The sequence below is a fragment of the Papio anubis genome, chromosome 19, assembly GCF_008728515.1.
Source record: "Papio anubis isolate 15944 chromosome 19, Panubis1.0, whole genome shotgun sequence".
Taxonomy (NCBI): domain Eukaryota; kingdom Metazoa; phylum Chordata; class Mammalia; order Primates; family Cercopithecidae; genus Papio; species Papio anubis.
Window position 1 is genome coordinate 71621548 of NC_044994.1, and position 27149 is coordinate 71648696.

The following is a 27149-nucleotide window of genomic DNA, read 5'->3' on the forward strand; positions in this document are numbered from 1 at the left end:
ATTAATGGTGGATTAGAATCAGGGAAACTAAAGGGCCAGAACCCTTACCCATGGCTGTGTACAGCTGACACATCTGAAGATTCGTTAAAATACACACAGTGCTCGTGAAATCAGTGATGTTTGGGAACTTTGCTGTTACTGAAGAGCAGTGATTTTTCCCTTTATGTCTGATTTGTGGTTTTCAACCACAGTTGTGACTTGATCTTTTAAAATATTTTGATTAACCAAAATCCTTTAAGAATGAGTTAGTTTTGTACATTTTGTTATCCAGTCAGTAGAAGTTGTTGATGACAGTTGATGCAAAAAAAGACTCAGTCACAACCATGTCTAAAGATCTGATCATTCTTTGCGTGGTCGGAACTTTAGGTATTTGGACTTGGTTTTGATTTTTCTGTCGTGAAGGTGATAACTAGAAAGAATGCTTTCTCCTTGGGCTCTGAGTATTTCTTGAAAGGTTTGGTTACTGAAGTGATAGTGAATTAAAGTTTTCCCGCAGGTGTCATTGAAGAGATAAGACGTTATCTTTTGTTTGATGAGAGACTTGTCACAGTCCCCTCTAGGTAGAGAAGCTTTCTCGGTGGATTTTGGAGTGTGTGATTTGTGTGAGTCATTCTGGGAACACGTGCTGCCTGCAGCCTCGTCTTGAGTGAAGGGCTGTGGGTCCCACCACTCAAGCTTGGCAGTTTCTGAATGCTTGAGTTTGTTTTCCAAGTTTTGGGGTTTTTTTACGTTTTGTTAAAGTTCCTCTTTAGTTGATGTTTTCTGTTCATAAAAGCTGCTTTCCAGTTGGCATTATTTCACTTAAAAATTCATTCCACATTATAGTTTTTCAGGCAAATTTCGATTTCATGTTTAATAGAGGTTTGTTCCTTGAGACTCGAGCTTAGAGTACGTGTAGTTGGCCAGTTGGATGGTGGCCTTTTCACAGGAGGTGCCGTGTCTTGTCATCTGCTGAAGCCTATGCGTCTCCACGCAAACACCCGCCTCTGTCTCAGCCAGCTCACAAAGAGACTCACCCCCACGTGTCGGCCCCCTGCAGCCTCTGTCTCAGCCAGCTCACAAAGAGACTCACCCCCACATGTCAGCCCCCTGCAAGTTCTTGTGTGATCATGGAACTGCGGGGAAGGGAGGGTGCCGGAACCAGGGCTGGGAGGTCACCAGAGGGTTGAGGTGGGGCCTGTCCCCTGCACACCCCTGCGGGAAAGCCTGCTGGGCTCCAGAGCCGGCGCCCGCAGCCTCTCCAGCTGTGTTACCTCGTTTCTGCCTGTTCTGCTTCTCGTGCTCAGGGCACTTTCCCGACCCTGCTCCGTGTGCCTCTCATGTCCCATCCTCTCTCGAAGCCGTCCCACCTCACTGCAGGGCAGAGCTGGGTAGAGGTTTATTCTGTGATCCCGGGTCACGCAAGGAGGTTGGTAGAAGCATTTCATTTCCGTGCATTGACGGGATACAGTAGCATCTGTATTTCCCCTTTGGTAGAAATTCCGACACTTAGGTATGAATTCATTTGTGTTTTTTCTTTTTACATACTTCTAAATTTCCCTTAAGATTTAAAAAAATTATATTACCATGTTCTAAGTAAAGTAAATACAAGCGACCCTCAACTTACAATGATTCGCTTAACAATTTTCTAACTTTGCAATGATGTGCAAGGGATGTGTGTTCGGTAGAAACCACACTTTGAATCAGGAGTCTTGACTCAGAATTCTGTAGAACAGCTCGTTCCAAGTCGGCCTTGTGCTGGACGACTTTGCTAGCGGTGGGGTAATGTCTGAGTGTGGAAGGCAGCTGGGCCAGGTGTGCTGGCGCGTTTTCGGCCTGTGATGGGCTCATCTGGACGTGACCCCATCCTGAGTCCAGGAGCCTCTGTGGTACAGAAAACTGTTTTTCAAAGAGTGCGGTCACCTTTTTTGTAACAACAAGCCCAGGAAAGATAGGTGTTGTTCCCACACTGATATGTTTACATGAGTCAGGCAGAAAGAGGGAGAGGAGATCGGAGCACGGTGTAGGCGAGGTCAGGTTTTAATGTGTGCCCATGTTTCTGGTTTGGCTGTGCCAAGCGTGCCTCCGGATCTTCCAGATGGCAGCGAAGGGACACGTGCCGGGCCGCCCTGCGTCACCAGCGTTGGCACAGACCTCTGAGGCCTCCCAGGTGGGCCGCCATGCTAGCGAGGGTCCCTCGGGGTCCCTGGGTTGCCTGCGGGCCAGCCCGCCTGCCCTTGGCTGTCAGATATAAATCAACAGATTTTTAACAGTGCCTTTTTTTCTCTCTTGACAAGGTGTGATGCAGTGTTAAAGGCCCTAAGTATTTCAGAATAGAATTGAATAGAATTATTCCCATAGGAGATTTGCCATCAAAACAGTAAATACAGTGATGTAAGCATTCTGGGGAAGTGTGAACAGCAGTAACGTCTTGAAGTAACTAGATGCTCTGATTAAATACCAGTTCACGCCAGCGTCTCTGGTAATGCGTTACTTTCAGGGATCGTTACCATGACCTGATGATAAAGCCGCTGCCTCAGCTAGTTAACTATTGGTTAAAATGTTTTCGCCTTTTGATGATTCGGGCCAGGGCACATGTGCTGTGACTGCTGGACAGTGGCGATGGGTTTGAAATTGCAGACTGGGCGGGCTGGATGGGTCGGCCTCCGTGCGGGCCGGGGGCTGAGCCGTGATGTCTGATCAAAGCGGCCTCACACCGAGCCTCTGTGACTCTGGACTCGGCCTCCCCTGCTGCGAACTGCGCCTGTCTCAGGAGTTGTGCTCCGTCCTCTGTGGCCGTTTCTCGTACCTGCTGCGGGGGTGGGGTTGGGTCTGTGTCAGTGAATGCCCCTCGGGGCCCCAGCCAGGTGTGCACACCCAGACCCTCCTGGGAAGCAGCCTGCGCTGGGGGACTGCGGACAGGCCGCCCCGCCTCACCTGCCTGTCTTGGGGACCACGCGGCTGTGCCTTCGCACACAGACGCCCTCAACATGGGAGAGTGGGAGAGCTGTGAGCAGGGCTGTGCTCTTGGAAAGGGAGCCCCCAGGAGAGCTGCCCAGCAGCACCCCCCACCGTGATCCATGCCGGACATAAAACACTCCTCCCTCCGCTGGCCGCCAGCTGAGCGGGCCCCTCGATGCTGGGTGCGGGTTCTTTCTGCACGTCCTTCTCCCATCTCCGTGCAGTTCCGGAAAGGAGGTGAGAACTTGAGTTCACCTCCCCGCACTGGGCTCAGCCTCTCCCGCCGCCGCAGCAAGGCATTGACGGCACCCATTTCCTGCCTGCTGAGGTTCGGGGAGGCTGAGGTTTGGATGCGGCGCTCCCATCACCTGCTCACTCGCCTGCCGCCTGTTTCCGCTCCCATCCGCGTCACACATGTCAGGCCTGGGGCCAGCTGAGCTCACCCCAGGTGTTCAGGAGTCGCCCTCTCTGCATGTGTCCCAAATTGGAGGCGTGCCCAGAGCAAGCAGGCGGGCATCTTAGCGAGCGTCCCGTGGCGCGGCCACGTCTCCACTCCCAGGTGGCTGCTCTCCTCCCAGGTTCCAGGATGGGAAGGACTGGGGTGCCTCCCGGAAAGCCCTGTCCCTCAGGAGTCGTGCTGTGAATCTCACTGATCTTGAGAATTTCAAGCAAATATGCTGGTTATTCACCATAAAATCCAACAGTGCACTAGGAATAAAATCCGTGTTCACATAAGGGATAGAAGGAATTTAAACGCAATCTTTGCCTGCGAACCGCCTGTCTGGGTTTGCTCTTTCACCCGGGGCTTTGTTAAGGATTGGTTGAGTTTCAAACCCCAGGGCTCAGTTAGAAAGCAGAGTCCCATGTCCAGCCCCCACCCTGCTGCACTCAGAGCCCTGGACTCTGCCGGGAGAAGGCCTGTTGCGGGGGGACGGGGCCCGGGAAGGAGGTCTGTCGCTGACTCTTGGCCGTTTGTCAGGTGGACGACATCCTCGGAGAAGGCAGCGACGACAGTGACAGCGAGAAGAGGAGGCCTGAGGAGCAGGAGGAGGAGCCCCAGCCCCGGACGCCAGGGGCTCGCAGGGAGCGGACATTCGGGGCAGCGGCGTCCAGCGAGAGGAGCGCGGCAGGCGGCCGGGGGCCCAGGTGAGTGTGGGGTCTGAGGTGGGAGGGGCCTGACGCAGGCTCCCAGAGGTGACTCTGCTGTTGATGGACCGCCGGCTGCATCTCGTTCTTCATGCCCGTCCCCCCTTCTGTGTGTGAAACCAGCAGCTTCCAAACTCAGCAGGCCCTGGTGGTGGCCGCTTGGCTGTCTCCATGGTGACTCCATGTCATACATGTGCGCAGGCGTGTGTGGGGTCTGCACGTGTGCAAGGAGTGTATGGAGTTCTGCATGTGTGCGCAGGCGTGTGTGCGGTGTCTGCACGTGTGCACAGGCGTGTGTGGGGTCTTCACGTGTGCAAGGAGTGTATGGAGTTCTGCACGCGTGCGCAGGCATGTGTGCGGTGTCTGCACGCGTGCGCAGGCGTGTGTGCGGTGTCTGCACGCGTGCCGTCTGTTGATTCTTAGTGTTCAACATGAAGACTGCGTCGGTTGTTCCCTCCGCCCTGCCAGTATCAACATGCCAGGATTTGCGGGTGTGGAATGACTGGTGTTTCCTGTGACCGTAAATTGCTCTTACCAAATAGACACGGTGATGCCGTTTCCTTTCTTAAACGTCTGTTTTACCTGGATTTGATAATTACCTCACTTTTGTTAGCTTTCTTCCTTTTTGCCTGTTTCTGAATCCCTGGCTGCCTCTCCGCTCCACTCCCCCGGCCTCCCCCCCCCCACCCTGCTCGCTGCCCCCAGGAGTTGCCTTCCTCACTCTCTGGGGTGTTCTCTGTCTCTGCGTTTTGGTGGAATACATCTCCCAGAAGCTTCCTGAGAAAGTGTCTTTGTCCTGTCCACACGTCCGCAGTCGGCAGGATGCGTAATCCTCAGGTGGTACCATCTCCTTGAGGATTTGGAAGCACAGCTCCCGCCTTTAGCTCCGGGACTGCTCCGAGCCCGTCCCAGGTAACCTCGGAGGCCTTGTCTTGCTTGCCTGTTAGACAGGATGTGGCCCCCCAGGTCCTGCCGACATCCTCAGTACAGACGCGTGTCCCGAGGATTTGCCCTGAGAACTTGGCCTCCAGAGCCTTCTTGCGGCTGCTGCGGGGCTTTGGGGCCAGTAAACCTCTGCATCCTGGTTTCCTCACCTGTGAAATGAGGTAGGAGCAGCGCCAGCCTCAGAGGGGCTCCTCCCAGCTTCAGCAGGCGAGCAGGGGGCGCTCCAGGTGCACGTCTGGCGTCTGTGGTGAAGAAAACAGTGCAGACTGCTTGCGTTCTCCACTGAAGCGGTTCTCCCCATGTATGGTCTTACTCTTAGGCTCTCCTGTAGGTGAATAAACATTTCAAGAAAAGAGTGTAACTCATTCAGGCAATCCAGTTACAAAATTGGGCCAGAAATTCCAACCACAAATGCAGACAAGATAGTCATTGTTCCATTTGCAAGAATTACAGAAAATCACTTGATTTTCTGCTCTGTGGTTTAGCAGGGAAATGAGTGCAGCTTCTCTCCGGGCAGCCCACTCTGTGTTTACCATCTAGGAAGCAGTATTTTCCAGCTGTACTGAAATGATGTGAAATTGTTTTAGGAGAGATTTTGAAATTCTGTATTGGGTGATAACATGCCTTGGTTTTTCCGCCATGAATTACGAGGTGGTTTTGCCTGGCCTACCTTCCTTCACTTTTCGGTGTAGACCGTTGGGTCTGTTGTGAAGCTCTGGGGTCAGGCCTGGGGAAGGTGGCGCACTGGGGGCCTCTGGGAGGGTTCCACTGCTCTCCCCCGAAGACCCTCTAGGCCAGGGCTAAGCTGAGCCAGCTCCAAGGAGTCCGCCTGCCGCGGCCATGTTAGTATCTGGATTTGCAGCGTGCTCTGGGTATGAACATAGGTGGTTTTAACCTGATAATTTTTTTCTAATTAAAAGAAGAAACCCAAAGTGCTTTTCCACTAAGACTGGTGATGGTGTTGCTGATATCCATCCACGTCATCCATGACACATGCCATGTCCGTGCCTCCCCCTGTGGGCACCTGGATGTGGCGCTCAGCGGGTCGGGACCCAGAGCTACAGAGGACTTGGGGGCCAGGACTGGAGTTAGCACCCCTGGGTTTTTTTTTTTTTTGCTAAATGACCTGCCCATGGCGGAAGTGAACCTCACTGGTGAAACCATGCAGACGAGATTAGCCCCTCTACTTTGGGGTGTCTTCCATGCTGCTCTCCCAGCTGCAGGAGGCGGTTGGGGCTGTGCCTCTCCATTCTGGCTTCTCAGTCAAGGACCGGATCGTTACTGTAATCGCCGTTTCACTCCATGTCTTAGGGACTGGATGGGCTTGGGTGATTTTAGAATTTGAGATCAGGAGTATAAAGCGTCCTGGGTGTCTGTTCAGATTCTGCTGTGCAGCCTTCATCCCCGCCGCCGGGACGGTGGGACTCTCATCCCTGCTGCCGGGACGGTGGGACTCGGGACTCGGTGCTTGCTCACAGCCTTCATCTCTGCCGCCGGGACGGGTGGGACTCTCACCTCTGCCGCCGGGACGGTGGGTCTCACCTCTGCCGCCGGGACGGTGGGACTCTCATGTCTGCCACCGGGACGGGTGGGACTCTCACCTCTGCCGCCGGGATGGGTGGGACTCACCTCTGCCGCCGGGACCGGTGGGAGTCGGCGCTTGCCCCCTGCCTGCGCCACGCCTGCCGTTTGCGGATCACTGTGGGCGTGTGGCCGTGATAGCAGCCTGTCTGCTGGAGGCCATGTGTGCCCCTCGAAAGGGTGGGGCAGTGGGGTCTGTTCAGCTTCCTGTCAGCTCGGTTTTTGTGACTTTTGGGCTTTGGGGACCTCACTTCTTCCTTAAAGACCAGGGGACTTGGGGCTTTCTGGTTTTATTTCATTCCTGTTTATGGGGTATTCAGTGAGACATGAATGGTGTGAAATTTTTCTCATGAAATTTTTGCTTGTAATGAAGTAAATGTGATTTTAGTTTTTTTATTTTTGCATGTCAAACATGTCAGTTTCATCGTGATTCTTTCCCATGTGGTGACACATTCCGTACGGAAGCCGGAGGCAGCTCCGCTTTTCTCGGCAGTGCCCTGGCTGGCGGGACGTCTTGCTGATTTCTCATGGCCAAGAATCTTAATGTCAGTTGAACTTGAAAATGAGTTTTAACAGAAGGGGGAAGGTTGTGTTTTTTACTTGTCTACCAAGAAGTGATTCATTCTTCCCTCAAGTCAACAAACATCAGATGCCTGCTCTATATGCAGCCGCCTGCCAGGCACTTTCGCTCCTTAAAGTAAATCCTCAAAATAAAAAACCAAACAAGGCATCTTCAGAATGTTTAAGGATCTCACAGACACATGGTCCCACCACCAATTCCAGGTACTGAAAAAAACAGGCACCCAGGTGAGGCGAGGTCTCCTGCTCAAGTGATCTGTCCCTGAGCCCCTGGTTGGGTGAGGTCCCCGTGTGAGGTGAACTGTCCCTGAGCCCGTCCTTTTATGCTTTTGGTTGCCGGAGGTGAATCATCGCTCACAGAGGCAACTTTAAAATATACCATACCCTTTTTCAGATCATTCCTAGAGTTCGTGGAGAAGTGAAAACGACATTGAGTTAACTGCCAAGAAACATAGCATAGCATTGGTGGGAGCTGTTAGCAGCAAGATGAGCTGGTCGTTCCCATGATCTGTTGACAGAGACAACAGCTGACGACGACTCCCTAAGTACTTGGAGATTTTAGTCCTGGCGCCGTTTCCTGTCCCATCTGGTGCAGTGATAAACAGGAAAGGAAAACAGCACCACATTTTAAAGGCTTAGTTTCCTGACACGACTACCCAGATCCCAGCACTCAGCTCTTCTCCACGGGGGCGTGTGATCAGCCTGCATGGGAGACGCAGGGCAGCAGGCAGGGCCCTTCTGAGGTTGACCTCCTCTTGTCCGTTTGGGAGGGTTGCGTGAGCTCCCACGTAGACAGCGGGGAGTAGAGCTCCACCAGAAACACTCACACATCAAAGTCGGGTTTAATCTTGGATAATTAACTAAGAAAGATAATCTGTAGAAGAGAGAGGAGCAGAAAAACTATTCAAAGACATAATGACTGAAAACTCCCCAAATTTAATGGAAAACATTAATTTGTATGTCCCAGAAGCTCAACAAACTCCAAGTAGGATGAACACAGAGATCCTCACCTGGGCACATCCCATTGGAAGTGGAAATGCCAGGAGCAGGGCTGGGGGCCCAGAGGAAGCATGAGGCATCACAGGGGAGAGGCCTGAGGGCAGCAGAGGAAGCCTGAGGTGGAGGCTTGAGGTCAGCAGAGGAGGCATGAGGCATCCGGGAGAGAGGCCTGGGAGCACCAGAGGAAGCGTTAGGCGTTGCAGGAGAGAGGCCTGAGGACAGCAGAGGAAGCCTGAGGCGTCCACGGAAGAGAGGCCTGAGGGCAACAGAGGAAGCGTGAGGCGGAGGCCTGAGGGCAGCAGAGGAGGCGTGAGATGTTATGGGAGAGAGGCCTGAGGGTGGGAGAGCCCATCACACCAGGCCGCTTCTCCTCAGAGATGGTACCACCACCCCCAGGCCCCTGTATGCAGCAAAACAACCTTTCCAAAACAAAGGCAGGGTTTTCCCAAAGTGGGAATTCAGTAGCAGACACACCTCACAAGAGGTTCTAAAGGAAGCGCTTCAGGCTGAAAGCAGGTGACCTGGATGAAACTCTGAATCCACACAAACAAGCAGAGCGCCAGGAATGGAGATTTCGTAACTCTGTAAGGTCGCGTGTTGCTTCTCCTTTTTTCTCTTGGTTTAAAAAGCATTCTGGTTTTATAGTATAAGACTCTGTGCCCGGGCGTGCGGTGGCTGTGACTCACGCCTGTAATCTCAGCACTTTGGGAGGCTGAGGCGGGCAGATCACTTGAGGTCAGGAGTTCAAGACCAACCTGGCCAACATGGTGAAACCCTGTCTCTACTAAAAATACAAAAATTAGCCGGGTGTGGTGGCAGACGCCTGTAATTTCAGCTACTCGGGAGGCTGAGGCAGGAGAATCACTAGAACCCAGAGAGCGGAGGTTGCGGTGAGCCAAGATCACGCCACTGCACTCCTGCCTGGGCCACAGAGCGAGACCCTGTCTCAGAAACAAAAAAAACCCAAACAACTCTTTGTACCTAATTCTGTTGTTGGGCCCATACCATGTGCGGATGTAACATCAGCCAGTAGCCATGCCGAGGAGGGGCCTGGGATGAAATGACGGCCCATGGTGACCAGAATTTACAGCAAGAGCTGAAGAGACCCAGAAGTGCTGAGCAAGAAGGTCGGTCTCACATGCTCCGAGTGTGCACCTGCTCCCCCTCCTGCTGTAAATAATTCGACGATGTATTGTTGGGTTTGTGGCGTGCGTGGGTGTGGTATTGTAACAGTGAAGCACGGCTGGGTGCAGTGGCTCACGCCTGTAATCCTAGCACTTTGGGAGGCTGAGGTGGGCGGATTGCCTGAGTTCAGGAGATCGAGAACAGCCTGGACAACACCGTGAAACCCCGTCTCTACTAACATACAAAAAATTAGCTGGACATGGCAGCGTGTGCCTGTAGTCCCAGCTATGCAGGAGGCTGAGGCAGGAGAATGGCTGGAACCTGGGAAGCAGAGATTGCAATGAGCCGAGATCGTGTCACTGCACTCCACCCTGGGCGACAGAGCGAGACTCCATCTCAAAAAAAAAAAAAAAAAAAAAGCATAAAGTAAGGAGTCTGAGTGTGCACCTTCTCCCCTCCTGCTGTAAATAATTACAACGGCATATTGTTGGGTTCGTGGCATGTACGGACGTGATATTGTAGCAGTGAACACGAAGTGGGGAGGGGCTGAGCTGTGCAGCAGCCGTGTCTCCGTATCGAATTGGAATTAGGCCAGCATAAGTCTGAAATTGATTCTGATGGAGTGAGATACGTGTATGCTAAACCCAAGAGCAGACGCTAAGGAAGTAACTCAAAATACATCGTGAAACAGATCATGAAAATGTGAAAGGAAAATAAACCTCGGTCCCACCATCACGAAAATGAAGGGAAAAGTCACTCTGGGAACTGCCCAGGGCCAGCCTGCCGCCCATTCTATCCCAAGCCACCCTCTGCTCACTGAGACAGAGGCAGATCTGACGGCCTCCTTTGGAGAGGCTGATCTGAAACTCAGAAGAATGCAGCCATTTGTCTCTCGCCTCCCTGTGACCTGGAAGCTCTCCCCGGTTCCAGCTGTCCCACCTTTCCAGACGGAACCAGTGTTCATCTCACGTATGTTCTTTTGTGTCTCGTGTCTCCCTAACTTGTATATAACTTGTATAAAACCGAGCTCTGCCCTGACCACCTCAGGCACATGTCAGGACCTCCTGAGGTCGTGTCACGGGCATGTGCCCCCAGCCTGGGCAAAATAAACTTTTTAAGCTAACTGAGACCTGTCACAGATACTTGGAGTTCACAAAAGGAACCAAAATGTTATATTAAAAAATACTCACTTAATGCAAAAGAAAACAGAAAAGGGAAAACAGGAATTCAAACTACGTGAGACATGAAAAACAGCAGAGTGGCAGGTGTGAATGTGAGGGGGTTCAGAGCTTTATGAGTGGATGAACGTTCCGTCAGGGGGCAGCACCCGTGGGAAAGCTGGAGTGTTATCCTAATGTCGGAGAAGACTGAATTTAAAGAATGCTTCTACAGGTCAAGAAGGACGCTTTATAATGAGCACGGGTGGAACTATGATGCTAAGAGCTGGACCCATCGGGCAGATGTGACAGTTGCTAGCACGTGTGCTCCGGAAGTGAGAATCAACTCACCAGAGGCAGAAACTGACAAGCAAAGGGAGAGGTGGGCACGGCGAGACTGCAGAGGTTCCCCCACTGCTCAGCCGAAGGAGGCAACGTGGGAGGACGCTGCCCCTGTGAGGGCCACAGACCAGTCCTGAAGCTCTTACGGGAACACAGGAGACCCTGGAGGGTCTTGCGGAAGAGCCGGCCAGAGGACGCACGTCCTGCTTCAGAGCGATGGAGGCTGCGGCGCTGGCGTGATAACGGCGTGGTGAGCCTTGGAGCAGAAGTGTCCACCCCGGAACGGCCCCATGTCCGTGGCCCGCTGGCTCTCAGCAGGGGTACCAGGCCACTCCACAGGAAAGACCTGTGCGTCCTGTGAGTGGGGTGGGGAATCGGAAGGTGCCGCTGGGATTTGGAGGTGTCCCCACAACATGTAAGTTCGTGTGAGTTTCAGGCGTTTCCAAAGCAGCTGTAACGAGCGTGGCTGTAACGAGTGTGGATGATTTTTGTGGAGAAGATGAGCGGTCAGCACACGTACGTGTTGTGACTGGATCGCGCGTCCCTCCTGCGTGTTCTGACCCTGTGGCCTCTCCAGGGTTTGCCCCTCGAGCGTGTTGGAGGTGTAGGCTGTGTTCGTTCTCCCTGCACACAGTGTGCGGAGTTTTGGTTTGTGAAGATTTGCTTTTCTGTATTTTCATAGTTACACAAACATGCATCTGTTGGAGAAGTGAGAGCCTTTTGACAACCGCTGTCGCTGTGAACAGGTCGAGAGGCCCTGCCTTGCCCACCCCATACTTAGGGGCTTAAGAAACAAGGCCTGCCTGTTGCCCGGGCTGGAGTGCAGTGGCACAATTGTGGCTCACTAATTCCTGGGCTCAAGGGATCCTCCCGCCTCAGCCTCCCAAGTAGCTAGGACCACAGGTGTGGACCACCATGCCTGGCTAATGTTTTTAAAGTTTTTTTGTAGAGATGGGGAATTCCTGTGTTGCCCATTGAGACTAGCCTGGCCTCAAACTCCTGGCCTCCAGCGATCCTCCCACCTCCGCCTCCCAAAGTGCTGGGCCTACAGGCGTGAACACCGTGCCCGCCGTGCCTACGGGTGCTAAGGTGGTCTTTGGCGCACCAGGCTGAAGGCTCCTAGTTGCGTGCCTTGACTACGTGCTGCCGGCCACTCCAGTGCCTGCAGTTTAGAATCTGGGGACAGAGCTGCTGCACTGAATGGTTTTTTAATGGTTCCCAGTAAGTGAGAGCCATTCATTTTTTCCCAGTCCTTTCACACCGATACATGAAGCAACAATTCTCGCCCTGAAAAACCTCACTGAACTTCCCACTTCCAAGAGCCCTGCCTGGGAGCAGCGCTCGGAGGGGGGTTGGGTGCGGTGAGCACCTGCCGGGTCCCTGCTCCTTTTCCTATAACACACACAGGTTAATTCTCGTGCTGTGAGATTGCTGAGGAGAGCGTGACGATGTCCACGCCCAGAGCTGTGGCGTCCCAGCCGGGGCCCTGCGGGGACTGGGGCTCAGGTGCGGACGCCGCAGAGGGAGGGCACCGCTGTCTCTCACTGGGCCTGGGCCTGGGCCTGGGCCTGGACCCGGGCCCACTCTCAGCAGCAAACCGACGCCTGCCGCCTGCTCTCCCTGGCGGAGCCCGGCCCCGTGCTGTAGGGGGTTGGACTGTTGGGTCTCCACTCACGTCATCTGGCAGGTTCCCTGCAGGTCCCCGCAGAGCGCAGAGCCCCCCACGCCGCCCTCACGCCATGTTCCACTCTAGGGTGCGTTGGGGAAATAATCCGCCATGCGCAGCGCCTCCCGTGGGCGTCCCAGCGCGTGCAGACCTGGCCATGCCAGCGTGGGTTTTCAGGGGCGTGGCGGCCTCGCTGTGAGCGGCACTGACCTTCCCTCTTCTTCCGGCAGCCGTGCTGGTGGCGGCCACGGGAACCCTGTGCCTGGATTGCTCCGTCCCCATTGGAGTAGATGCTGGTGTGACCCGTCGTGCGTGTGTTTGCTGTGCCAACGGGTGTCTTTCTGGTGCCAAGTCGTGTGCACCGTGCCGGCCCAGTGTGTTTTGAAAACTGAAATATGGGGGGAGGATGTGCATACCTATTATTGTTTGTATTCTTGCCTTATTATTCCACATTGAATTTGAGATAAATGTTCAAGCTTTAAATTTTCCTCAGATTAAATGTTAATGTTGGTCTATGGAGCTGTGCAACTGGTCGTAGAAACAAAATAGAAATATTGCATGTTATGCTGAGGGAGCGAAGCTGGTATCAGTTACAGACATTTACTAACCATGGTTTGCAGCGTGTCTAATGTTTGAGGTAATTTTTAATGACTCAAATCCATTCATCTTGTACTTTTAAATGCCACACTCCGAACATCGTTTAACCAAGAGCGAAGGTTTGTGCCACCTTAGTGAAGCGTTCCCTGTTCTTCATTACGGAGCTGGAAGCCCACGGGAGGCCGAGGCTGCGGCATTCGCGGCACCAGGAGGGACCGCGCGGGGCCGGCCTGGGGGACCCATGGAGGGAGGCGCACTCCAGCCCGGGCCCTGTGACCCCTCGGGGTGGAAGCCGTCGACCTGGTCCCAGACACGCAGCCTCATGTAAGCCCTGCCCTGTCTCCCAGTCAGCCGCATTTTTACAAAGTGCGTGGAAAACATTTCTCAGCATTCTCACCAGCATCGTGGGGTCCAGGCCCCCGTTTTGAGACGGGAATGGTGGCGCCTGCCCGCGGGATTTCTTGGAAAAATCAAAGGAAGAAGCACTTGGTGCAGCTGGCCTCAAACCACAATGTCCCCAACTGTGAATCCACAAGAAACGGTTCCCAGCGAGTGCTGTGAGCGCCTGCGGCCGCCTCGTCTCACACAACAGCAACAGAATCATGATCGGAGGCCTTTAGAGTCATCGTTATGTCTGTGCGTGAGCCATGTCTCTGTGTGTGCCATGTCTACGTGCCTACCGTGTCTGTGTGTGAGCTGTGTCTGTGTATGTGAGCCGTGTTGGTGCGTGAGCCGTCTGTGTGTGTGCCGTGTCTGTGTGTGTGAGCCGTCTGTGTGGGTGCCGTGTCTGTGTGTGTGAGCCGTCTGTGTGTGTGCCGTGTCTGTGTGTGAGCTGTGTCTGTGTGTGTGAGCCGTGTTGGTGCGTGTGCACAGGGCTCTCCAGCAGGAGCTGAGGCGGCCCCTTCCATGGGCTTGGTTCAGGTCCCGTGGCACCCTGCCAAGGCTCGCTGGCGTTTCTGAAGGTGTCCTGCTGTAAACAGCACACTGGGTGTTTTTGTCGGCCTTGTGAGGGGAACACTGTGGCATATTTCTAAACCTCAAACAGAAAGAGTCACGGCTGGCGTTTCCCATTCTTTGTCGTCCTCTTGCTGCCGTTAGAACTCTTGTCTGCCATGGATGGCTTCCTCACTTGATTTTAGAAAGAAAGGAATTGTTGGAACTCGTTCTTGTACCTCTCGCCCTCCTCCTTCTCCCCCTACTTGCCCCCAGGGTTCCGCCTGGCTGGTGTCTGCCCCGTCTTCACTTTCTGTTGGGGACCCTGCCCCTGCTCTGCTCGGTGCCCCTGGTGTGTCCAGCCCAGCATCGCTGTGAGGGAGCCGACCACACCTGCCAGCCCCCCGAGTCTGGCCCCACTAGGAGGGACCAGGGCTCCCTTGAACAAGGCGTCAGCACACGGGCAGGGAGCTGGGTCACCAGACTGTTAGGGTTGCGCCACGCACTCCCCAGGCCCCGTGCACACGAGATCCAGGCCTGCCCTCTTTGGACTCAGTGACCGTCCCAAGCTCGACCTGAGATGCCACTTCGGCTTTCCTGTTCACAGTCATGACTGCTCGCTCCCCGAGGTCAGCACCGTGCACTGCTCTGAGGGCCTGAAATGCCGCCTCTGTGGGCGAGGGTCCTGTCCAGCCCACCCGCCAGCGGGTTCTTCCCGGGGTTCGGGGCGCCCCTCACTGCAGCACCTTAACCTTCACAAGAACTGTCTGTATCTTGTTTTGTTTCAAGTTCTCGAAACTGAGTGAAGTGGAGGAAGCCTAATGGGAGGACGGGAGCCAGGTTTTCCTGGAACAGCTGCCAGCGTGTATTAGGGAGGAAGAGAAATCACTAATGAATTTTGTTAATTGCCAAAAGCTTATTGCCGTAGCAACCAGAGGCCAGATTTGTGGCCCTGACAGTGTCGTCGGTGTCAGTAGAGACTGGAAATAAAGGAAACTCGTGCATGATACGCCTGGCGTCCTCAAAGCAAACAGCGGGAGGTGCCCAGCCCAACACAGGCTCGGGCATAAGGTCTGCAGACCAGGCATGTGGAGGGGGCACGCGGAGGGGAAGCAGACACACAGAAGAGGTGCGTGGAGATTTTTTTCTTTTAAGTCAGCGTCTTGCTGTGTCGCCCCGGCTGGAGTGTGGTGTTGCAGTCATGGCCCAGGCTCACTGCCGCCTCCAGTTTCTGGGCTCAGAGGATCCTTTCTCCGCAGCCTCCAAACAGCCGAGACTCAGGCATGCTCCGACATGCCCAGCTAATTTGCAACCCCTCACTCTCATGTAGCGATTAAAAGTAAGCCTTTATTTCTCAGTAGAAAATATCCATTCCAGTTGACATGAAAATAGTGAATTCGTTTAAAACTCGGATGGTGGATACTAGGGCGTGCTCTTCCCGCTACTCCGCTTTTTTTTTTTCTTTTTGAGACAGAGTCTCACTCTGTCACCCAGGCTGGAGTGCAGTGGTGTGATCTCAGCTCACTGCAACTTCCGCCTCCCAGGTTCAAACCATCCTCGTGCCCTGGCCTCTGGAGTAGCTGGGACTACAGGGGCCCAACCCCTGCTTTTGTTTTGTTTTGTTTTGTTTCTGTAGAGATGGGGTTTCACCATGTTGGTCAGGCTGGTCTCGAACTCCTGACCTCAGGTGATCTACCCGCCTCGGCCTCCCAAAGTGCTGGGATTACAGGCGTGAGCTGCCGCGCCCCACCTACTCTGCTTTTAAATGATGGCATGCATTGCTTTTCAGGAAAGGATCTCATGGATCCCGGGGTCCCAGTGTGTGATGAAACATGGCAGTTCCCATCTTACACGGTGGGTTGGAGTCAGAGACAGGCCAGGGAGGGAGGGGCTGGGTACAGAGGACAGGCTGGGGAGGGAGAGGCTGGACCCAGAGGACAGGCTGGGGAGGGAGGGGCTGGGCGCAGAGGGCAGATCGGGGAGGGAGGGAAGCTGGGCGCAGAGGGCAGATGGGGAGGGAGGGAAGCTGGGCACACAGAGGGCAGGCTGGGGTGGGAAGGGCTGGGCACACAGAGGGCAGCCGGGGAGGGAGGGGCTGGGCACAGAGGCAGGTCCAGTTGGGAAGGAGGGAGGGAGGGAGGAGCTGTCATCCTGCGGCCCAGTGCCTGCCACCTGGACAGGATTTGGAGTTCTGGGGCCCTTGTGTTTCTCTCGTGCCATATTCCCTGGACCAAGCACAGTTGGGTTCTCTGAACGAGTTTGTCGTGACTGATCAACTGTGGGTGTCAGCCCAGCCCACAGGGTTCTCTTGTCTTCTGTTGGTTCCATCTGATCAGCTGATTCTATGTCTTTTGTCTCTTATAAATGAACTGTGATTCTTCTAGTACCAGCTTGAGTGGTTTCAAGTTATTTCTGTGCTATAGTTTGTGTGTTAGCCTCGAGTGCATGCGTGTTACATGCCTGCTGTGTGTGCGTGCAGCTGTATCACACTCACTACCATGCTATAGTTTGTGTGTGTTAGCTTCGAATACATGTATGTTACATGTGTGCTTGTGTGTGTAGCTATATCACACATAATGTGCCACATAGGCATGTATGTTAGCTATATTGTGTCTGCATTAGCCAAGAAAATATTTTTAGGGTATTCACGTATGGTGACTGTTACTAACTTCTCTCAGTGACTTTTCAGGATTGTAACTGAAGGCTGGTATGGCCCAGTTGCCCCTAATCTGTTTAAAATCAAAACAGCTTGTGCGCATTTAACCAGGCTTCCATCTCTAAGGTTGTAGCTGAGGTTCCTTGGCACAGTGGGACGTCCCAGCATGGCACCGGAAGGGAGGGTGTCTGGCAGGATGTCAGCCGGTCGGAATTTCAGGGCTCTGGGGATCTCGTGGGTGTGCTTCATTCAAGCCGGCCGACATCACAGGAACCAGGTGCGTCTGCAGTGGCTCAGAAGAAAAGCCTAGTGGCATTTGCTGGTTATGCAAAGGGCTGGTTGTTCTCTTTTATTAGAGTCATTTTAGCAGCAGCCTGAGGAAATGAGAATTTCCAGACCCCAGCCCACTCGATGACCTGGGAGGTGCTTGTTAACGAAACACTAACAGTTACTCTGACAGACAATCTTACTTTCCTGTCCTGGTTTTCTTTTTTTTTTTTTTTTTTGAGATGGAGTCTCGCTTTGTTGCCCAGGCTGGAGTGCAGTGGCGCGATCTCAGCTCACTGCAAGTTCCGCCTCCCGGGTTCCCGCCATTCTCCTGCCTCAGCCTCTGAGTAGCTGGGACTACAGGCGCGGCCACCACGCCCGGCTAGTTTTTTGTATTTTTAGTAGAGACGGGGTTTCACCGTGTTAGCCAGGATGGTCTCGATCTCCTGACCTCGTGATCCGCCCGCCTCAGCCTCCCAAAGCGCTGGGATCGCAGCTGAGCCGCCGGCCCGGCCTCCCAAAGCGCTGGGATCACAGCTGAGCCGCCGGCCGGGCCTCCCAAAGCGCTGGGATCGCAGCTGAGCCGCCGGCCCGGCCTCCCAAAGCGCTGGGATCGCAGCTGAGCCGCCGGCCCGGCCTCCTGTCCGGGTTTTCCTGTTCTGATGTTCTCTGGCGTCACAGGTGTTCATGAGCGACCGGAATGTGCGTTTGCAGCAGGTGAAGAACCGCTTTGTCGGTGGTGTCCGCGTGTGTAACAGGGCCAGGGGCCTCTTCTCCTGTGCTGGGCCCCTGCTGTCCACACGTGGGTGACGTGGCCCTGGGTCGGTGGCCTGTGTGCGTCGTTGACCAGAGAATTGTGCTGTGTCTTGTGTTAAAACCACGGAAGCCCCTTTCCACATGCAGACCAGGCGATGCCCCGGCGTTGTGTGTTTGCCATGAGCGTCTCACACCGTGTTTGCTTCTCTGCAGAGGCCACAAGAGGAAGCTGAATGAAGAGGACGCCGCCAGCGAGTCCAGCAGGGAGTCCAGTAACGAGGACGAGGGCAGCAGCTCCGAGGCCGATGAGATGGCCAAGGCACTGGAGGCGGAGCTCAACGACCTCATGTGAGCGCCGGCGGCGGGCAGGGACTGAAGCCTGGCTGGCCTCCAGCAGAATTCGGACGTCCCCCGACCAGCCCTCAGTCTCGGTCCACGCTGCTTTCTTCCCAAAGGAAATGTATATTTGCAGAGCTCCACATACAGAAACACATTATTTTGCAGAAATAGGTGTTTTTAAGAAGTTTTACTACAGGATAGTGACAGGTGTTAAAGGCCCCGGTGTGCCGTGCCAAAGAGCTCAGCAGAGGCTCACGTGGCCCAGGCTGGCGCCGGCTGCTGTCCCGGTAAGGGGTGGGTGGTGTGTGTTCCTCTAGGTACCAGAGCACATTCCTCAGGACAGCTTTGGACTAGGAGTTTAAACGGGACAGCGTGCGTGCACCTGGCGCCGAGCCCCCCACAGACATCCCCGTCGCTCCCTCCTAGGGGACCCGTTTCCGGGGAACGTCGTGAGTCTCGGGTGGCCTGGAGTTTCCTGCAGCTTCCTCCGCAGGGTCCACGCCATGTGACCTGGGCTGCCACCTGCCCTCCTCCCACTGGCATCCTGGCAGGCGGCGTTGCTTTTCCTGGGCAACCTTTTATGTCTTGGAGAGACCTGATGTAAAGTTTCTGTAAATCTATTTCATATCTGACCCACCAAGCAGAATTTTCTTTCATTTAATAAAAATCCTTTTTGTAAGTTCTCTTCTCGTGGGTGTGTGGCAGTGGTGAGCACCCGGCTCCTCCCTCGCTGGGATCCAGCTCCTTAGCCGGACGCTCGTGGGACGTGGGCTGGGCGGGCTCCAAGCTTGCTGTGGTTCGTCTGAGCGTGACCAGGGCGCGGAAGTATAAGCAGGAGAGCGTCTTGCTGTGGCTTACTCGCCGTTATCTAGGAGGAATTTTTTAAAAGATGGCACTGAAACATTAAGAATGCGAGAGACCATTGTTTTTTCTTTTTCTTTTTCTTTTTATTTTTTTTGAGATGGAGTCTCGCTTTGTCGCCCAGGCTGGAGTGCAGTGGCGTGATCTTGGTTCACTGCAACCTCCGCCTCCCGGGTTCAAGTGATTCTCCTGCCTCAGCCTCCCTCAGCTGGGATTACAGGTGCATACCACCATGCCCAGCTAATTTTTTGTATTTTAGTAGAGACAGGGTTTCACCATGCTGGCCAGGATGGTCTCAAACTCCTGACCTCATGATCCGTCCACCTCAGCCTCCCAAAGTGCTGGGATTACAGGTATGAGCCACCGCGCCCGGCCTGTTTTTCTAATTATTAGATTTTTACAAAACTTAAACCCGAGATGCCCAAGGGGCCCAAAGGAAGCGCTGATCCTGGGAGGGCGTTCACAGGTGGAAAGTGGGGTCCCTCCCTGGGGCATCCGCCACACAGCTCGACCCTGGGCTGTTCCCTGGGGTTGGTCAGGGTCTGGCTCGCAGCCCCCTGCAGCCCCCCACGAGAACGGCAGGCATGCGGCAGCCTCTGTCTTCAGGTCACGCTGCTCTGAGGTCTCTAGACCAAGCAGCCTCGTCGGCGGCCCCACCTCTCTGAGCACGGTTCCTGCTGAGCTGTGCCGTGCGGCAGGAAACCCAGCATCTGTGCCGTGTTCGTAACACCACGGCCAAGGCCCCAGCTCTATCAGACAGCAGGTCGGGGACTCCAGCCAGGGGCGAGCTTTTCTCTGAGACTTGGCTGTTGAATTGCTGCTTCAGCCAGCCGTGGATCAGCAGCGTAGCCAACCCTTCCATTTTCTGGATTAATTACCAAATGGAAAGCAAAGTGTGGCCAGCCGTGGATCAGCGGCGTAGCCAACCCTTCCATTTTCTGGATTTATTACCAAATTGAAAGTGAAGTGTAGCCAGCCGTGGTGATGTGTTCCTATAGTCCCAGATACTCAGGAGGCTGGGGTGGGAGGATCACTTGAGCCCAGGAGTTTGAGGCCCCAGTGAGCTGTGAGCTACTGCACTCCAGCCTGGGTGACACAGCAAGACCCTGTCTAATTTTTAATAAAAGTGAGGCATTAGGCTGAGGCTGTGTATTCATCATACTCTTTTCATTTGTAAGTAACAAAATCACAAGTAGAGTAGGTGTTTCTTCACGTATTGACTCTCTTCTGAGTCCTGCGGGTAGCTGCAGGTGCGGCTGAATCCAAGTGTTCGCCAGTTGGCCAGACGTCACCAGGAGCCTCGGGCCTCTCTCTTCCTTGGCCTTTCTCTCGGTTGGCTTCCTCCTCGGCCAGGCCTTCTCCACGTCCCAGCTGAGATGGTCCAACTCCACCCACACTCAGGAATGACGTAGACAGAGGAGGGGATGGCGTGTCTCCGTGGACCTGGGGGACTGGCACTGAGCAGGTGAAGGGGCCTCCAGGCCTCCAGGGCCTCCAAGGGCGAAGGCGCAGGCCCTGCTGCCTCATCTCCTTGCTCAGGTAGGGAACTGTATTTGCCTCTCTCTGCATCAACAGTAATGAAAATCTCCACGTTTTTCAGTCTGTTTTTTTTTTTTCTGTGAAACAGAAAAGGAGAAAAATCCCCGCAGGCGAGACCGTGTGGAATGTCAGAAATGGAAACAGCAGAACTGCGTGATGATCTCAGGGTTTTGCCTCTGGGCATAAGAACCAGGCTTGTAGCTGGTATTTTAAAACAGTTAAGTGTGAAGAATTACTCTCGCGTTATTCTCCATCCTCCCCTTGTTTGTTTGGGATGCGGACGCCTGAGAGCTGCAGGTAGGTGCTAGGCTGTGGCCGCCACCAGGACCCTCCCAGCCAGCAGCCTCGGCTCACGTCCGCTCCTCCCAGCATCAGTCCCGCAGTGTGGCGGGCGTGAGGCTGCACCTCGAGGCCACGGCCCTTGTCCAAAAGCACACACTCCTGCATTCCGACGGCACCCTCCCCTGACCACAGCTCGGGAGGCAGCGGGTGTGACAAGTCTCCGTCCACGGGATGCGGCTCTCACGGGACCTCCAGGCTCGGGCTGTCTCCGCTGGGTGTGGGATCTTTCCTGGGGGGTTTTCGATGGAGGTTGGCTAGGGAGGGAGGCGTCCTCAGTGGGTAGAGGACCCCAGGGGTCCCAGTGCTGTCGTCAAGATACGGCGACGTGGCAGCAGAGGAAAGGCACCGTTACCCGGCAGCATTCCAGCCCCGGGTGACCGTTTCCTGTACTAACTAGGTTATTTGCAGGGCTGAGGGAAGAGGCAGCTTCATCACCCAACCCGCCTGTGGGTTCCCCAGGGTCTGCAGTCTGAGGAGGCCGCAGGATGACCAGACGCCGGCCAGGGAGTTCCTCCTGTCCAGAGAAGCGGGAGGTGAACGGGGCCCACCTCAGTCCCGATTTTGCCACAAGCAAGAATGTAAGATGAATTGGACAGAAAACAAAAATAGGTGTACAAGTTGATACCCAAAGAAAGCAGAAGATTCTACAGTTTATAGGGGCACAAAATGTGCAGGGAGTGATGTGCTGGGGGTGGGGGGGTTGGGGACAGGGGCAGCTGAATGAGGCCTTGATGCTTTCTGGAGGCCTCCGGGAAAGGCTGGGGACCTTCCCCCCGCTCCGCCGCGGTTTCTCCCTGAGGACGATTCTGCGTGTGGCGGGTCCTGCTGGGACCAAGGTGGCCCCTTGTGCTCTTGGCTGAGTCCCCTCCAACTTCATAGGGGTGTTCATGAGGCTCCGCAAGGCCTCTTTAAACCAGCCCGGAGATGTAGATGGCCCTGCAGGGGCAGCAACAATAGGGACCTCTGCTGCCGCGTCTGGCCTAGGGGCGACGAGGACGGGAGGAGGGTGGGGTGGTCGCTGTCTGCGTGGGGCCTGGTGACGGGCGGGGCCGGGTCGCGTGCAGCCTTCAGGACCGTGGCCCCTGGTGCTCCATCTGGTCTGGCCGTGTGGTCTCTGCTGTTGTCGGCAGGTTGATGTGTTTCTGCTCCCGCCCCATGTGTCCTAAAAGACCTTTTTAACAAAGAGGACCCAAACCCTTCTCCCGAGGGAAGCTGAGTGAACAGAGCATGCAGGGGAGATGCGGCCAGTTCTCTCTGGCGCAGAAGAGCAAGGGGTCCCCCGTTCCTGGAGGAGCAGCAGAATTACCCCAGGCTCTGGGATCGCCCACGGGGGCAGTGGGCCAGCACCCCCAGCCGCATCTCTGCCCAGCCATGCTCCACACATTCGCCCTCACGTGTTGGAGGCGGGTCCCAGCACCAGCACATCCACACCAATAGCTTAAAATGGAACTTTTCTCTGCCTGCCTCAATGTTGGCCTGCCCCCATGCAGCAGCGGGGACCCCACTGCGGGGACTCCAAGGGCCCCGTCCTGTCCTCGGCTCCAGCCTCCGTCAGCACCAGCCGTGTCCTTGGAGCCCTGACTGGAGCAGCTGCCAAACTCTGCTGCCCGGCGGGTCCCCTGGCCCTGCCCACGGCGATGGCGGTCTGCTGGAAAGCCGGCCCAGAGCGGCGCCTCCACGCGGGCGGCCCTTGAGTGTGGTGCGTGTTCTGCACAAAAGAGCCAGGAAGTCACCTGTGGGACTGTGATCGACGTTTATGAAATGTTCTCTGTTAGGCGAAGAAAATACTGAGTGTTAGGGAAAATATTAAATCCTGAATAATTGTACAGCTGTTCCAAATAAAGTCTTAAGACATTTTAATAGGAAACTTGAACTTGCTTCCCTGAGTATAAATTTCATGTCAGGTTTTAAGCTTGAAGTGGCTGTAAGGAAATTTGTGATTTAGAATTTGAAGAGGTAACTCCTTAAAGTTCGAGATAGTTGTATAAATAGATGATAAATTTTAGACTATTCAAAAATCTATAACAGTTAAATTTAATGAAATTTCCTTCCTTTTCTCTTTTGAGAAACGGAAAGTTGAAATTTTGTATAACAGCATGAGTGGATTTCATATCTGATCGGTTTTCCATATTGAGTTTTCAGAACAACCATGAAGCTCTAATCTGCTCGTGCGCTTGCTGTGGTGATTGCCCTGGCCGGTCGCAGGTGGGAGGTGTTGGTTCTCCACCTGGTGCCACCCAGGGCTCATTCTCAGTGCCGGACATGCAGTAATAGTTTTCACGAGCATGTCTGATAATATCACCGCGTGGGTGGCGCGAACCGGTGATGTCCCCGTATCATGCGGTCCGCGCAGAACCATCCCGCATCATGCCGATTCCACCGAACCGTATCCAGCGTGTCCCCGCGCCCGCTGATTGTGCCTGAGAACCATTACGCATTATCCATGCAGCGGTGTCGCTTTTGAGCCGTGTCCCCGCCCTATGTCGCGGCGTCGCTTGCTTTCGAACGTGTCCCCGGTATCCGCGCAGCGTGATGTCGCGCTAGAACAAATGCATCGCGCGCCGTTAATAACGCGCTGGAACCGTGTCCCAGCGTATCGCGCCGTGCTACCAGAACCGTGTCCGTATCGCCGCCCAGCGGTGTAAGCGCGAGCAGTATCCCCAGCGTATCCGCCCGCCCCTGGCAGTCAATAAAGCGCAGAACCTGTCCCAGCATTATCCGCCGCCCAGCGGTCTTCGCTGGGGAACCCTGTCAGCGTATCGCCGCCCAGCGGTGTCGCACCGAACCCTGTCAGCGTATCCGCCGCGGTGTCGCACAGAACCGTGTCCCCGCGTATCCGCCGCCGCGGTGTCGCACAGAACCGTGTCCCCGCGTATCCGCCGCCGCGGTGTCGCACAGAACCGTGTCCCCGCGTATCCGCCGCCGCGGTGTCGCACAGAACCGTGTCCCCGCGTATCTGCCACCGCGGTGTCACACAGAATTGTGTCCCCGCCTCAACGAGCCTCTGTGCTCCCCGTGCATCCTGTGTTCTAACCTTTGGCAGCTACTAATGTTTACTGTCTCCATAGTTATCCCTTGTCCAGAATGTTATATGACTGGAATTCGACAGTATGTACCCTTTTCAGATTGGCGTCTTCCACCCAGTAAATGCATTTAAGTTTCTTCTATGTTTTTTCATGACTTGAGAGTTCATTTCTTTTTAGCACTGAATCAGACAATTCATTTCTCTATTCATCTACTGAAAAATAATCTTGGTTGTTTCCAAGTTTGGGCAATAATGAATAAAGCTGCTCTAAATATCCATGTACACATTTTTGCTGGGACATAGCTTCTTAATTCCTTAGGGTAATGCCAAGGCATGTGATTGCCAGATCCTACGGTCAGAGTGCATTTAGAAACTCAAATTGTCTCACAAAGCAGCTGTGCCATTTTGCATTCCCGCCCACAGGGAATGAGAGTTCCTGTTGCTCCACGTCCTCACTAGCATTTGGTGGTGTCAGCGTTCTGGGTGGCAGCCTTTCTGTTGGTGTGTGGTGGGCTCTCACCATTTTTTTAGTTTGCATTTCCCTGATCACGCACTGCAGAGCATCTTTTCATGTGATTATTTGCCATCTCTATATTCATATCTTTCGTATCTTCTTTGATGAGGTTTTAAAATCTTTAGCCCATTTTGAAATGAGTTCGTTTCTAATTGTTGACTTTCTCTCTTTTTTTTCTTTCTTTCTTTTTTTTTTTTAGAGGCTGAGTTTCACCATGTTGCCCAGGCTGGTCTCGAACTCCTGAGCTCAGTTCGCTCGCCAGCCTCCCAAGGTGCTGGGATTACAGGTGTGAGCCACCATGCCCGGCGAGTTTTGATTTCTGATTAGGAAAGAGTTTTGTATGCATTTTGAAGAACAATCCTTTCTCACACGTGTCTCTTGCAAGTCCTGTCTCCTAGTCTGCCTTGTCTTCTCATTCTCTTGACAGTGTCTTTGAGAGAGCAGAAGTTGTTCGTTTTCATGAAGTTCAGCTCATCCGTTACTTCTGTCATAGACTGTGCCTTTGTTGTTGTGTGAAAAGGTTCACCACCATACCTACATCATGTAGGTATTCCCTAGAGGTTTCATAGTTTTGCATTTTATAGTTAGGTCCCTGATCTATTTTCAGCCAGTTTTTGTGAAAAGTGTAATGCGTGTGTCAACATTCATTTCTTTGCATATGGACATCCAGTTGTTCCAGCACCATTTGTTGAAAACACTCTCTTCTCCACTGTATTCCCTTTGCTCCTTTGTGAAAGATCAGCCGACTGTCTGTGTGGGTCTGTTTCATCAATCCGTTTGTCTTTCTTTCACTAGTACTTCACTGTCTTAATTACTGTCACTTTAGTTAAGTCTTGAGGTCAGGTAGTATCAGTCCTTCAGCTTCTTTCTTCTTCAGTATTTTGTTGAGTATTCTGGGTCATTGCCTCTCCATATAAACTTTAAAGTCAGTTTATCGATATCCACAAAATAACGTGCCAGGATTTTGATTAGGATTGCGTTGAATGTATAGATCAAATTGGGAAGAATTGACACCTTGAAAGACTCGATATTGATCCTTCCTATCCATGTACATAGACTATCTCTCTGTTTCATTCTTCCTTGACTTTGTTGATCAGAGTTTTGTAGTTTTCCTGATAGAGATCTTACATGTGTATAGTTACAGTTATACAAAAGTATTTTGTTTGGCAGAGGGAATGTAAGTGATACTGTGTTTTTAATTCCAAATTCCACTTGTTCATTGCTGGTATATAGGAAAGCAGTTGACTTTGTGTATTTACGTTGTATCCTGAAAACTTGCTATAGTTCCAAGAGGCACTTGGCGGGGGCTTCTTTTGGATTTTCTACACAGACAGTCATGTCATCTGCAAAGAGTTTTATTTCTTCCCTCCCAATCAGTCTACTTTTAATTTCCTTTTCTTACTGTATTAGTTGAGACTTCCAGTGTGATGTTGAAAAGGAGTGATGAGAGAATGTCCTTACCTTGTTCCTGATCTTAGTGGGAAAGCTTTGCATTTCTCACCATTATTGTAGATTTTCTGTGTCAAGTTGAAGTTCCCCTTTATTCCTAGTTTACTGAGTTTTATCATGAATGAGTATTGAATTTTTTCAGATGCTTTTTCTGCATCTGTTGATATGCTCACGTAATTTTTGTTGTTGATGTGATGGGTTACATTGATTTCCAAATGCTCAACCAGATTTGCCTACCTGGGGTAAATCCCAATGGTCTTGCTGTCGAGTTCTTTTTATGTATTGTAGCTTTCAACTGGATAATATTTGGCTGAGGATTTTGCATCTGTGTTCATGAGAGACATTGGTCTACAGCTTTCTTATTTTCATCTGGTTTGTGTAATAGAGTGATGTTGGTCTCATAGAATGAGCTTGGAAGTGTTCCCTCTGCTTCTGTCTTCTGAAGGAGATGATAGAAATTTCATATAATTTCTTCCTTAAATGTTAGGCAATATTCACCAGTAAACTCATCTGGGCTTCATGCTTTGTGCTTTGGAAAGTTGTTCATTATTGATCCAATTTCTTCAGTAGATGTTGGCCTATTTAGACAGACTAGTTCTTATATGAGTTTTAACAGATTGTGTCTTTGAAGGAATTGGTCCGTTTCATCTGGGTTATCACATTTGTGGGCATAGAGTTGTTCATAGTATTCCCTGATTATCCTTTTAATGTCTATGGGATCTGTAGTGATGTCCCCTCTCATTTTTTGATATTAGCAATTTGTGTCTTTTTTTTTTTTTTTTTTTTTCTTACCCTGGCTAAAGAGATATCAATTTTCTTTATCTTTTCAAAGAACTAGCTTCTGGTTTCCTTACTTTTCTGTATTGATTTCTTGTTTTCAATTTCATTGTTTTCAGCTCTAAATTTTTTTTTTTTTTTTTTTTTTTTTTTTGAGACGGAGTCTCGCTCTGTCGCCCAGGCTGGAGTGCAATGGCTGGATCTCAGCTCACTGCAAGCTCCGCCTTCTAGGTTTACGCCATTCTCCTGCCTCAGCCTCCTGAGTAGCTGGGACTACAGGCGCCTGCCACCTCACCCAGCTAGTTTTTTGTATTTTTTTTAGTAGAGACAGGATTTCACCACGTTAGCCAGGATGGTCTCGATCTCCTGACCTCGTGATCCGCCCATCTTGGCCTCCCAAAGTGCTGGAATTACAGGCTTGAGCCACCGTGCCCAGCCAATTTTTTTTTTTTTTCATCACTTCTACTTTGTGATTGTTGTTGTTTTTTGAGATGGAATCTCACTCTGTCGCCCAGGCTAGAATGCAGTTGTGCAATCTTGGCTCACTGCAACCTCCGCCTTCTGGGTTCAAGTGATTCTCCTGCCTCAGCCTCCTGAGTAGCTGGGGCTACAGG

At 52.9% G+C, this 27149-nt stretch overlaps 1 protein-coding gene and 1 long non-coding RNA gene across 12 annotated transcripts in view; both read left to right on the forward strand.

Moving 5' to 3' along the window:
• The window catches only part of CTDP1 (CTD phosphatase subunit 1), a 73931-nt gene extending 55220 nt beyond the window's left edge, over positions 1-18711 (forward strand). For 9 of the 11 annotated variants that reach the window (XM_017951879.3, XM_017951878.3, XM_003914514.5 and 6 more), the window contains 2 exons: positions 3920-4086; positions 17903-18711. In XM_017951879.3, the coding sequence (XP_017807368.1) occupies positions 3920-4086; positions 17903-18041 (306 nt within the window). In that variant the 3' untranslated portion in view covers positions 18042-18711. Of the gene's footprint in view, positions 1-3919; positions 4087-15799; positions 15865-17902 lie in introns of all 11 variants that reach the window. The other 2 variants (XM_021930233.2, XM_021930235.2) reach the window with 2 other exon arrangements.
• Positions 18712-19192: 481 nt separating this feature from the next.
• On the forward strand, positions 19193-22636 carry LOC116271503. Its single transcript, XR_004180124.1, has 2 exons — positions 19193-20428; positions 20517-22636. It is a non-coding gene; the product is annotated as an uncharacterized LOC116271503 (long non-coding RNA).
• The last annotated feature ends 4513 nt before the right edge of the window (positions 22637-27149 follow it).